Below are 12262 nucleotides of genomic sequence, written 5' to 3'. Positions count from 1 at the left end.
AAAAGTCTAAAATAATTTGTTTTTTAATATACTTAAGTATCAAAAGTTAAAATATGATTTCTAATTCCTTATATTAAGCAAACCAAACGGCACCATTTTCTGTTTTTTAAATTTACGGATAGCCAGGGGCACACTCCCAACACTCAGACATCATTTACAATTTAAGCAAGTGTGTTTTGTGAGTCCGCCAGATCAGAGGCAGTAGGGATGACCAGGTATGTTCTCTTGATTAGTGAATTGGACCATTTTCCTGTCCTGCTAAGAATTTAAAATGTAACCAGTACTTTTTGGGTGTCAGGGAAAATGTAAAAACTACATTCTTTTCTTTAGGAATGTAGTGAAGTTAAAGTTGTCAAAAATATAAATAGTCAAGTAAAGTACAGATAGTAGTATTTTTACTAAGTAGTTTTTGGGGGTGAAGTATTTTACACCACTGCATGTACACACCAGTGGAGGATGGTGGGGGGGTGGGGGGTTAATAGGAGGACTGGCTCATTGTAATGGCTGGAATGGACGAAATGGAACAGAGTCAAATGTGGTTTCTATATGTTTGATATCGTTCCATTTATTCCAGCCATTACAATGAGTCCGCCCTCTTATAGCTCCTCCCACCAGCCTCCACCGGTACACACACACACCCAAAACCTTTAGGTTACATTACATTTATTCATACACTATCACAAAGTTATACCACCAAGTATTTATGGAATCAAGACAACACAACCTGGTCTCATAAGAACCTTTACAATCTGCCATAAAGAAGCTTTAGCTTTTATTTAGAAAATGTAACAAGTCATTCTATGATGTACTGGTGTTGCAGTTTATTTCACAGTCTAATTAAGTATTTACGTGCTATGGTCTGAGAAATTGCATGATAACAATTGGTTATTTTAGTGCTTCTAGTACAAAGAACTGAACACTGCAGATATCACTGCAGATACCTGGTATCACGTAGTAAAGCTATACATGGACATCTTTAAATAAATCCCAAAGAAACTAAGCGTTTACTATTCGATAATTCTCTATAACTACTATTTTACCCTACAATTTTCATGAAAATACAAGATAAAATACCAGACTGTTCAATAAAACATGCAATCTCTGCTGGACTGCAGGTTAGTCACTGTCATCATGGTCGTCATAGTCATCACCATGATCATCGTGATCGTCACTCTGGTGCCTATCCTCCCGGTCAACCCCGTCATAATCATCCTTCACATCATCGTCATCCTCAGTGTTGACCTTCCCAGACAGCACGTCTTCGATCCAGTCCTCCAGTTCCTCAGCTGTGGGCAGGTCTTCATCGTTGGACATGTCCAGCCAGACACTGTCCGCCTGCCACAGTGGGGATCAAAGTTTAACCACTGGCCACCTCATCCAATTCAATTTTGTCTTCAGCTCAAGAGGTAATACAGATTCTATTGTAACGAGATGTCCAGAGGTGTTATCTTACCATTACGTTGAACCAACAGGTGGAACACAACTTAAGTTAAAGGAGAGCTCAACTTACGTCTGTCACGTTCACAACTCCAATCTGAGGCTTAAACAGGTTCACCTTGAAGGTCTTCTCCCAGTATGTGGTCAGCTGGATCGGGGAGACAGACACAAACCATTGGTGCAGTTTATAAAGCTGACCAAGCACACCAGATGAAATAGGTCATCACATACAGTATGATGGTGTGTGGGGGGTCAGAGGTCATACCAGTGGGAAGTCATCAGGGTCTATCCACACTATACTGAGCTCAGGGTTGTTGGTGTTGTCTCTGGCCACATCTTTCAGGATCTCCAGGAACTCATAACCATCTGGAGAAATCACAGATGGACAGCTTAGAGATATTTGTACACACCCATTTGTGTCCCTACCCATGTACTGTGTTAAATATGGAATCCGCATTAGGGGAAACAGCGCCACTGTCTGCCCCAGCACCTTTGTTATTATTTTTATTGTGTGGCCAAAGAGGAAATTGCAGTACATATTCTGCTGTTCTGTTCTTTTCAGTAACATCTTTGTTGTTGTAACATTCCAAACGGACGTTGCAGTTTCACCATTTTAAGGATTCCAGCTTTACAAATGAGAAAATAAAAGATCAACAAACCTGGGTCTTCCTCCTCAGCAAAGGCTACAATGTGGATCCCATCCAGGTTATCCTCCTGGGAAAGGGACGTTGAATTTGTAAAGGGTACACATATAATACCACCAGTATAATTCCTTTTTCTCAGGGAGAGGTACACTAACACTGTAGGTAACTCACCCACGTCTCAAACATGTCCTCTGCACGCAACTTTCTCAGAGTCGCCCTGCGGAAGACAGACCGCAGCCACACAACATTTCAAGAATATCCAACAGTAAACTGGGTCATCCATATGAGATCAGGAAGAATAGCAGTGATGATATGAAAAATGACTGGATTCTAATGATCCATCTGCACCAATGGGAGAAGTTAGAACCACGGAACTAAAGGGTCGCATTGAATGTGGATCTCCTGTTCATCTACCGATCGTTCAGTGAAGTCTGACTGACAACATTTTCACGTGATTCTACATGTAAAATCGGTTTGCACACGGTTCGCTCTCGGGAGGCAAACGCTATTGGTGTGTTCAAGCCCTTAAATGAAATATTTTTTCGGGTTACCTTTTGTGTTGGTGGACAAACTCCACTATCTCCATCTCTGAGAGTTGCCTGCCAGGGAGGATGGCTGGTTCCTCCATGAAGGGCTCATAGAAGTTCACCTCGTTCATCTTCAGAGAAAGGTGCTTCGCCGTCTGCATCACAACACACAACTTATCCATCACTGATGTTGCGTTGAAACGGACCTAGATACTGTCTACACGCACACAGGTTTGGCTTGATTCGGGTTTGTGGAGTGTACTGTACTTACAGCTTTGTCGAATGTGGCAAAGAACTTGATGTAGGGCTGAAACCGCTCTGAGGCCTCCTGGAACGCCTTGTAGTCTGATAGAATGGAAGAAGAGGAAGAGAGAGAGAAAGAAAGAGATTACAGTTTGGTAGGATTGCATTCAAAACTCATCTTCCTTCAGAAAGCTATGTGATCAGGAAAACAAGGGTTGACATTCAATTTCAATTTCCCAGCGTAATCTCTCTCCCTCCTCCTCCTCCTCAGTAACAGAACCATTTTACATCCAGCCTCTGAGGCACCAGGCTATCCTCTCAATAAGCCCCAAGGTCACGGCCGTAGGACCTACAATCTTCTCTCCGAAATAGGATTTTTCCTAATAAAAGCTGCATCACGCCTCTGTCAAATATGAGATTTTATCTTCCCTTCTCTCGTTTCTCTGTTTCTTCTTTGGAGCAGCACTGTCTATAATTGCTCTCGACCTATTAGACAGAGAACTAGAAACTATTAAAAGCCTCTCAGGAGGCAAGAAGGAGTGTAGATCAGCCCAGAGCAAAGTGTCTTTATAGCATCTGGCTTAATGGCTATTTGCCTCTATTAGGTCCTATGTGGAGTAGTGAGCTTCTGGGGAGTATTGGGCAGGAACAGCAGGGAGATTTTAAGGGGGCTGATTTGGACAGCTGAAGTATGAAACCACACTGAGACGAGTGCACCTTAAAGCAAGAGACAATTTCTCACTCCCATGAGTTCTTCACACAATTCACTTGTTTGACTCGTGTGAACAGGCCATCTCATAATGCATGCTTTGGCACACACAAACTCACATGAGTCTTCTCCCTTGAAGTAACCAATGAGGCGTATGTCTTCCTCCATCCTCTCAAAGGCCCTCAGTTCCATAGGATTACTGATGAGCTCCACTGGGTCCTCTAACACCTATGGGGCAGAGCAACACAACAGCACGGCCATTTATTAACACAGTGGGAGAGTGTGGTCTGTGATGAGTGAGTTGCCTTTAATAACAGAAAAGTTGCCACGTGTACCAGGCAAAAAGCATTGCTTGTACTGTACATGAACAACAGAAGTTTACTCCTTGCGTTTATCTTTTATTAATTTATCATGTTGCCTCTCTACTCCCTTCAAACTACACCACCAGCTGTATTTACCAGTTACAACATCCCTTCAAACACCAACTCTGCTTATTTTCCCAGGAAAGACAAGGGGGAGAGGACTTAGTGTTCTCCTGCTGAGCCTTGCATTACATTGCAGCATTTACATATCATCTAACGAGGCAGAGGCTGTTAATTTTTTATGACATGATGAGCTAGGAAGTCTTCTCCCCTTGTGGTTCTATCCCTCTTACACTGGAGGAAGAGACACTTCCCTCTTCCTGCTGTCTTCCACCTCCCTCTTACCACTCTCTCCCATGTCCCACTTCCCTCTTCCCTCTCTCTCTCTCTCTCTCTCCCTCTCCTACCTCTCTACTACCTCCCCCTTCCACCTCCCTCCCATGTCCCACCTCCCTCTTCCCTTTCTCTCCTCCCTCTCCTCCTTCTCTCTCCTACCTCCCTCTTCCCTGTCCCACCTCCCTCTTACCGCTCTCTCCCATGTACCACTTCCCTCTTCCCTCTCTCTTCTACCTCCCTCTTCCCTCTCTCTCCCATGTCCCACCTCCCTCTTCCCTTTCTCTCCTACCTCTCCTCCTTCTCTCTCCTACCTCCCTCTTCCCATGTCCCACTTCCCTCTTCCCTTTCTCTCCTCCCTCTCCTCCTTCTCTCTCCTACCTCCCTCTTCCCTGTCCCACCTCCCTCTTACCGCTCTCTCCCATGTCCCACTTCCCTCTTCCCTCTCTCTCCTACTTCACTCTCTCCTACCTCCCCCTTCCCTCTCCCTCTCTCCTACCTCTCCTCCTTCTCTCCTACCTCCCTCTTCCCTGTCCCACCTCCCTCTTACCGCTCTCTCCCATGTCCCACCTCCCTCTTCCCTCCCTCTCCTACCTCTCTCTCCTACTTCCCTCTCTCTTACCTCCCCCTTCCCTCTCCCTCTCTCTTTCCTGTCCCACCTCCCACTTCCCTTTCTCTCCTACCTCTCTTCCTTCTCTCTCCCACCTCCCTCTTCCCTGTCCCACCTCCCTCTTCCCTGTCCCACCTCCCTCTTCCCTGTCCCACCTCCCCCTTCCCTGTCCCACCTCCCCCTTCCCTGTCCCACCTCCCTCTTCCCTGTCCCACCTCCCTCTTCCCTGTCCCACTTCCCTCTTCCATGTCCCACCTCCCTCTTCCCTCTCTCTCCTACTTCACTCTCTCCTACCTCCCCCTTCCCTCTCTCCTACCTCCCCCTTCCCTCTCCCTCTCTCCTACCTCTCCTCCTTCTCTCCTACCTCCCTCTTCCCTGTCCCACCTCCCTCTTACCGCTCTCTTCCATGTCCCACCTCCCTCTTCCCTCCCTCTCCTACCTCTCTCTCCTACTTCCCTCTCTCTTACCTCCCCCTTCCCTGTCTCCTACCTCCCCCTTCCCTCTCCCTCTCTCTTTCCTGTCCCACCTCCCACTTCCCTTTCTCTCCTACCTCTCTTCCTTCTCTCTCCTACCTCCCTCTTCCCTGTCCCACCTCCCTCTTCCCTGTCCCACCTCCCTCTTCCCTGTCCCACCTCCCTCTTCCCTGTCCCACCTCCCTCTTCCCTGTCCCACCTCCCTCTTCCCTGTCCCACCTCCCCCTTCCCTGTCCCACCTCCCCCTTCCCTGTCCCACCTCCCTCTTCCCTGTCCCACCTCCCTCTTCCCTGTCCTACCCCCTCTTCCTTCTCTCTCACACCTCTCTTCCTTCTCTCTCACACCTCTCTCTTCCCTGTCCCACCTCTCTCTTCACTGTCCCACCTCTCTCTTCCCTGTCCCACCTCTCTCTTCCCTGTCCCACCTCTCTCTTCCCTGTCCCTCCTACCTCTCTTCCCTCTCTCCTACCTCCCTCTTCCCTTCTTCCCTCTTCCTCTTCCCTCTCTACTACCTCCCCCTTCCTCTTACCTTTCTCCCCTCTCTCTTCTACCTCCCTCTTCTCTGTCCCCCCTCTCTCTTCTACCTCCCTCTTCTCTGTCCCACCTCCCACTTCCACCTCCCTCTTCCCTCTCTCTCCTCCCTCCCTCTTTCTCCTCCCTCCCTCTTCCCTCTCTCTCCTACCTCCCGCTTCCCTCCCTTTGATCCTACTCACATCCAGCAGGAATTCCACCAGGGTGTCTGCTGAGAATTCCCCGTCAAACTCGATCACACGGTCGTCCTTGAAGATGTACAGACTGCCCTCCTCCTCCAAACCTGAGAGCCCAGAGGAAAGGAGGATTCAGGAAGCATTGGTGACTGAGTGCCAACTGGAAAACAAGCCTTGACAAATACCTATTTTGTAGAGGTTATGGTATTTTGATATTTTTGATGTAAAGGATTAGTTCAGAAGCCTTGTTTCCATATTCATGTTTTGTGACCAGGGATTTGCCTGACCATATGACCTGACCAGGAATATGAACTCAGCAAAAAAAGAAATGTCCTCTCACTGTCAACTGCATTATTTTCAGCAAACATAACATGTGTAAAGATTCAACAACTGAGACATAAACTGAACAAGTTCCACAGACATGCGACTAACAGAAATTGAATAATGTGCCCCTGAACAAAGGGGGGGGGGGGGGGTCAAAATAAAAAGTAACAGTCAGTATCTGGTGTGGCCACCAGCTGCATTAAGTACTGCAGTGCATCTCCTCCTCGTGGACTGCACCAGATTTGCCAGTTCTTGCTGCGAGATGTTAACCCACAATTCCACCAAGGCACCTCCAAGTTCCCAGACATTTCTGCGGGGAATGGCCCTAGCCAACACCCTCCGATCCAACAGGTCCCAGACGTGCTTAATGGGATTGAGATCCGGACCCTCCACCACCAGATCAATCCCGCGCCAGAGTATAGGCCTCTGTGTAATGCTCATTCTTTCGACGATAAACGCGAATCCGACCATCACCCCTGGTGAGACAAAACCATGACTCGTCAGTGAAGAGCACTTTTTGCCAGTCCTGTCTGGTTCAGCGACAGGGGTTTGTGCCCATAGGCAACGTTGTTGCCGGTGTTGTCTGGTGAGGACCTGCCTTACAACAGGCATATAAGCCCTCAGTCCAGCCTCTCTCAGCCTATTGCGGACAGTCTGAGCACTGATGGAGGGATTGTGCGTTCCTGGTGTAACTCGGGCAGTTGTTGTTGCCATCCTGTACCTGTCCCGCAGGTGTGATGTTTGGATGTACCGATCCTATGCAGGTGTTGTTACACGTGGTCTGCCACTGCGAGGACGATCAGCTGTCCATCTTGTCTCCCTGTAGCACTGTCTTAGGCGTCTCACAGTACGGACATTGCAATTTATTGCCCTGGCCACATCTGCAGTCCTCATGCCTCCTTGCAGCATGCCTACGGTACATTCACACAGATGAGCAGGGACCCTGGGCATCTTTCTTTTGGTGTTTTCAGAATCAGTAGAAAGGCCTCTTTAGTGTCCTAAGTTTTCATAACTGTGACCTGAAATGCCTACCGTCTGTAAGCTGTTAGTGTTTTAATGACCGTTCCACAGGTGCATGTTCGTTAATTGTTTATGGTTCATTGAACATAGCATAGGAAACAGTGTTTAAACCCTTTACAATGAAGATCTGTGAAGTTATTTGGCTTTTTACAAATGATCTTTGAAAGACAGGGTCCTGAAAAAGGGATGCTCGTTTTTTTGCTGAGTTTATGACCAATTATGACGTACCCAGTTTCTTGGCAACTTTGGCATCCTTCTGAGAGTCAACCATCCCAAAGCCAATGTCCTTGTCCTCCAGGACCTGTGCAGTCAGCTGAGGATTTAACAAGACACAACATTTGTCATCAGCCAACTTGGTATTTCAACAACGTAGCAACAATGTGTTGTTTGGGGTGTTGTGGGCACTTATTTCCTTATGATCCACCTCAAATCATTAGACATATTCAGCATTGCATTAGTCCACTGTGGGAAATAGAAATATATAACCTGCTTTCAAGCTCAACTTCCTCTCTCCCTGATGCTTGGAATTTGGGCTAGCAACTGTAGCCAGTGCTGTCTTTGTCTACACAGCTTTGACCACCAAGGTTCTAGAGGAGAGCACCCTGTGGACTGACTGTGGGAGAAACTCCTTTGTAAGTGTCAGCACTGTTTACTGTTCAGAGAACACATCCTCAGAGAGGAACAAAGGCCTCCTAACTCCCACTGCACTGCAGAGGGCTCAAGTGGAGTTTGACTGAGGTCCTTTTGTTGTGACTGGGGTGGGTACTTCTCACTTTTTGAAAAACAGATGTTTGCAAGTAGTTAAGCTACTGTTTAGTATGCATCTTTACTGTCACAAGAAGCAATGGAGCCTCTTTCATTAATTAGTTCACGTTCATGAGCCAAGTAAGTAGTTACAGAGCATTCGGAAAGTATTCAGAACCCTCGTCTTTGTTCACATTTTGTTATTCTATTCTAAATTGATTAAATAGTTGTTTTCCCTCATCAATCTATACACAATACCCCATAATGACAAAGCAAAAACAGGTTTAGACATTTTTGCAAATTTATTAAACAGAAAAAACTGAAATATTTACATTTACATTTACATTTACATAAGTATTCAGACCCTTTACTCAGTACTTTGTTAAAGCACCTTCGGCAGCGATTACAGACTCGAGTCTTCTTGGATATGACGCTACAAGCTTTGCACACCTGTATTTGGGGAATTTCTCACATTACATTCTTCTCTGCAGATCCTCTCAAGCTCTGTCAGGTTGGATGAGGAGCGTCGCTGCACAGCCATTTTCAGGTCTCTTCAGAGATGTTAGATCGGGTTCAAGTCCGGGCTCTGGCTGGGCCACTCAAGGACATTCAGAGACCAAGCCATTCCTGTGTTGTCTTGGCTGTGTGCTTGTCCTGTTGGAAGGTGACCCTTCACCCCAGTCTGAGGTCCTGAACGCTCTGGAGCGGGTTTTCATCAAGAATCTCTATACTTTGCTCCATTAATCTTTCCCTCAATCCTGACTAGTCTCCCAGTCTCTGCCGCTGAAAAACATTTCCACAGCATGATGCTGCCACCACCACGCTTCACCGTAGGGATGGTGCCAGATGTCCTCCAGACATTACGCTTGCCATTCAAGCCAAAGAGTTCAATCTTGGTTTCATCAGACCAGAGAATCTTGTGTCTCATGGTCTGAGAGTCATTTAGGTGCCTTTTGGCAAACTCCAAGTGGGCTGTCATATACCTTTTACTGAAGAGTGGCTTCCGTCTGGCCACTCTACCATAAAGGCCTGATTGTTTATGTTTGTCCTTCTGGAAGGCTATCCCATCTCAACAGAGGAACTCTGACAGAGTGACCATCGGGTTCCTGGTCACCTCCCTGATCAAGGTCCTTCTCCCCCTATTGCTCTTGGTGATTCCAAACTTTTTCCATTTAAGAATGATGGAGGCCACTGTGTTCTTGGGGACCTTCAATGCTGCAAAAAGCTGTTTGTACCCTTCCCCAGATCTGTGCCTCGACACAATACTGTGGGACAATTCCTTCGGCCTCATGGCTTGGTTTTTGCTCTGACATGCACTGTCAACTGTGGGACCAACTACGAGACCTTGTGTGCCTTTCCAAATCATGTCCAATCAATTGAATTTACCACAGATGGACTCCAATCAAGTTGTAGAAACATCTCAAGGATGATCAATGGAAACAGGATGCACCTGAGCTCAAGTTCGAGTCTCATAGCAAAGGGTCTTAATACTTATGTAAATCAAATTGATTCAAATTGATTTATATAGCCCTTCTTACATCAGCTGATATATCAAAGTGCTGTACAGAAACTCAGCCTAAACCCCCAAACAGCAAGCAATGCAGGTGTAGAAACACAGTATTTCTAAATAAGGTAATTCTCTTTTTCATTTTTAATAAATGAGCAAAAATGTATAAATCCTGTTTTCACTTTGTCATTATGGGGTGTTGTGTGTTGATTGAACATTTGTAATTGAATCCATTTTAGAATAAGGCTGTAATGTAACAAAAAGTGGAAGAAGTCTAGGGGTCTGAATAATTTCAGAATGCACTGTATAAACTATAATTATAAGATGACCTAGAAACAGTGCTGGGACATTGGGGGAATCAACATGGGAATACCCATAATCATCACGTCCTGATGGTATGATATTGCTCTGTTCTACAAGAAACGAGGTAATTCTGTCTCTGAAATTACCAATCAACATTTTCATTTTTTTAAATTTCAACTTTCTTTAACCAGGTAGGCCAGTTGAGAACAAGCTCTCATTTACAACTGCGACCTGGCCAAGATGAAGCAAAGCAGTGTGACAAAAACAACAGAGTTACACATGGAATAAACAAACGTGCAGTCAATAACAAAATAGAAGAATCTGTATATAGTGTGTGCAAATGTAGTAAGATTAGGGAGGTAAGGCAATAAATAGGCCATAGTGGTCAAATAATTACAATTTAGCAATTATACACTGGAGTGATAGATGTGCAGAAGATGAATGTGCAAGTAGAGATACTGGGGTGCAAAAGAGCAAAAGATAAATAACAATATAGGGATGAGGTAGTTGGGTGACAGAAAGGTATGTGTGATTGAGGTGCCATTTGGCTTTGAGTAATCTCTGGCATCAAATCTTTTACAAAGGCTTCTAATATGGTCATATAGCAGCTGTCCAGGCACAGAACTTATTTCCCTTGTCCACACAGTGTCCAGCAATCCTCATTTAAAATGTCCTGGTAGCGCATAAAGATGTCAACTCTATTTATGATGTCACCGGAGTTGAAGTGACAGACGGTTAACTTCAGCGAGGGAAGCCATGTAAATCAACCAGCTTTAATGTGATGGAAAGACGATGCTGACCTTGGGAACAAACATATGCTTTTACAAAGATGTATCTAAGGAACTAGGATGTGTAATATATCTTCCATGTCAATTATCAAATTAAATGTATAAATTCACTGTGATTACCATTAAACCTTAAAGCTCTACATGTCCCCATCCTCATCTGTTAAAATGACCTTTTGTCTGTGCTCTACACATTTTGTCTTGGGGTCGAATAATAATCTCATAATTTACATTTACATTTACATTTAAGTCATTTGGCAGACGCTCTTATCCAGAGCATTCACTACCTTATTGACCTTGCTTACCAGAAAACATTTACTATCCGGGATCCTTGGAACGTATCTACCCTAAACCTTTGCCTTAACCATAACCCTTACCTAACCCTAATCTTAACCCTTAATTTAACAATTTTAAATTTCAACTTCAATGGGGGGTAGGGACATCCCAAGGATTCCGGATAGCACTGACCCTCAGACAAGGAATGTTGGCCCCTGTTGGCTGACCTATAGCATCTGAACATCCCTGCACTACTTTCTCCCCCTCTCTCTCCTCCACTCTCACCTCATCTCCTCTTCCCCCTCTTACCTCCAGCACAAGCTCAGTCATCTGAAGCTGCTTCTGCCTGCCTTTGTGAGCCGGCTGCGGTTCATGGTAGAGTAGGCATAGCATGTCAAACCTCTTCAGAGCCTTCTTGTAGTTGCGTTCGTTGATGTGCAGAACGCGGTCCTTCCCGTCAAAGCTTGGGAACTCCAGTCCCTGCTCTGCAGAGCACAGCGAGGCCAGGTACAGACAGGGCAATAGGGACAGCCAGAGGAGCTGCATGCTTCTTAGAGGGAAATGCCCACTAGTGGACAATGAGTAGGAACTGGAAGAAGCAGGGGAAACTATACAGAACTAGAACCCTTTAGCCTTCAATGGGTAGTAGCCAGTACTAGCCACCAATTTGCACCAGTTAAAGAAACAGAAAAATATGTTTTTGAAAATAACAAGCAAGAGAAGAATTATTGTTTATCCTAAAGTCTCCAGCTTTGGTTGTATTCTTTCACTCTCTCTCACTCACTCTCTCTAGTTATCTTCCTGCCTCTCTCGCGCTTTCCCTTCCTCGTCCTCTCTTTCCTCTCTCTCTCTCCCTCACTCTCTCTAGTTATCTTTCTGCCTCTCTCGCGCTTTCCGTTCCTCGTCCTCTCTTTCCTCTCTCTCTTCCTCACTCTCTCTAGCTCTCTTTCTGCCTCTTTTCCTTCCTCGTTCTCTCTCTCTTCCTCACTCTCTCTAGTTCTCTTTCCTTCTCTCTCTCTCTTGCTTGCCTCACACTGTGGTTGAAAAAATAAGTCCCCAAAAGTGAATCCGGGGTGTTTTGGCAGAGTGGAAAGCTCACAATAAAATAGCAAGTGACCCCCTTTCTATTGCACTTTCGGGGTCTTTTTAGGAGGCCAGTTGTTTCTGGGCTTAAAATAACTGTTGGGCTGCAGAAAAGAGGACAGATAGATAGATAGTGGAAACCCCCTGGGGTTCTCCTGTCTCTCTATCAGCGCATG

General features: G+C 45.7%; 1 protein-coding gene across 1 annotated transcript; it reads right to left on the bottom strand.

Annotated features, from left to right (window-relative positions):
• Positions 1 to 759: 759 nt before the first annotated feature.
• On the bottom strand, positions 760 to 12028 carry LOC135542629 (calsequestrin-2-like). The gene is made up of 11 exons (XM_064969737.1): positions 11313 to 12028; positions 7617 to 7701; positions 6051 to 6151; positions 3680 to 3788; positions 2880 to 2953; positions 2633 to 2763; positions 2253 to 2298; positions 2097 to 2151; positions 1703 to 1803; positions 1511 to 1585; positions 760 to 1335 (listed from the first exon to the last, which is right to left on the bottom strand). Exons 1-11 carry the CDS (start codon positions 11547 to 11549, stop codon positions 1117 to 1119), a joined length of 1233 nt encoding a protein of 410 aa, XP_064825809.1. The 5' UTR covers positions 11550 to 12028; the 3' UTR covers positions 760 to 1116.
• Positions 12029 to 12262: the final 234 nt, after the last annotated feature.

Source organism: Oncorhynchus masou, chromosome 6, assembly GCF_036934945.1.
Source record: "Oncorhynchus masou masou isolate Uvic2021 chromosome 6, UVic_Omas_1.1, whole genome shotgun sequence".
Classification (NCBI taxonomy): Eukaryota; Metazoa; Chordata; class Actinopteri; order Salmoniformes; family Salmonidae; genus Oncorhynchus; species Oncorhynchus masou.
This window is presented reverse-complemented; position numbering and strand designations above follow the sequence as displayed.

Excerpts from the sequence above, each read along its gene's own strand:
- LOC135542629 (XM_064969737.1), bottom strand. The coding sequence starts at position 11,549 with ATGCAGCTCCTCTGGCTGTCCCTATTGCCCTGTCTGTACCTGGCCTCG. Across the intron at positions 6,152-7,616 it reads CAAAGTTGCCAAGAAACTGG|GTTTGGAGGAGGAGGGCAGT; the intron begins GTACGTCATAAT and ends CTGGGCTCTCAG. Across the intron at positions 1,586-1,702 it reads ACCCTGATGACTTCCCACTG|CTGACCACATACTGGGAGAA; the intron begins GTATGACCTCTG and ends TCCCCGATCCAG.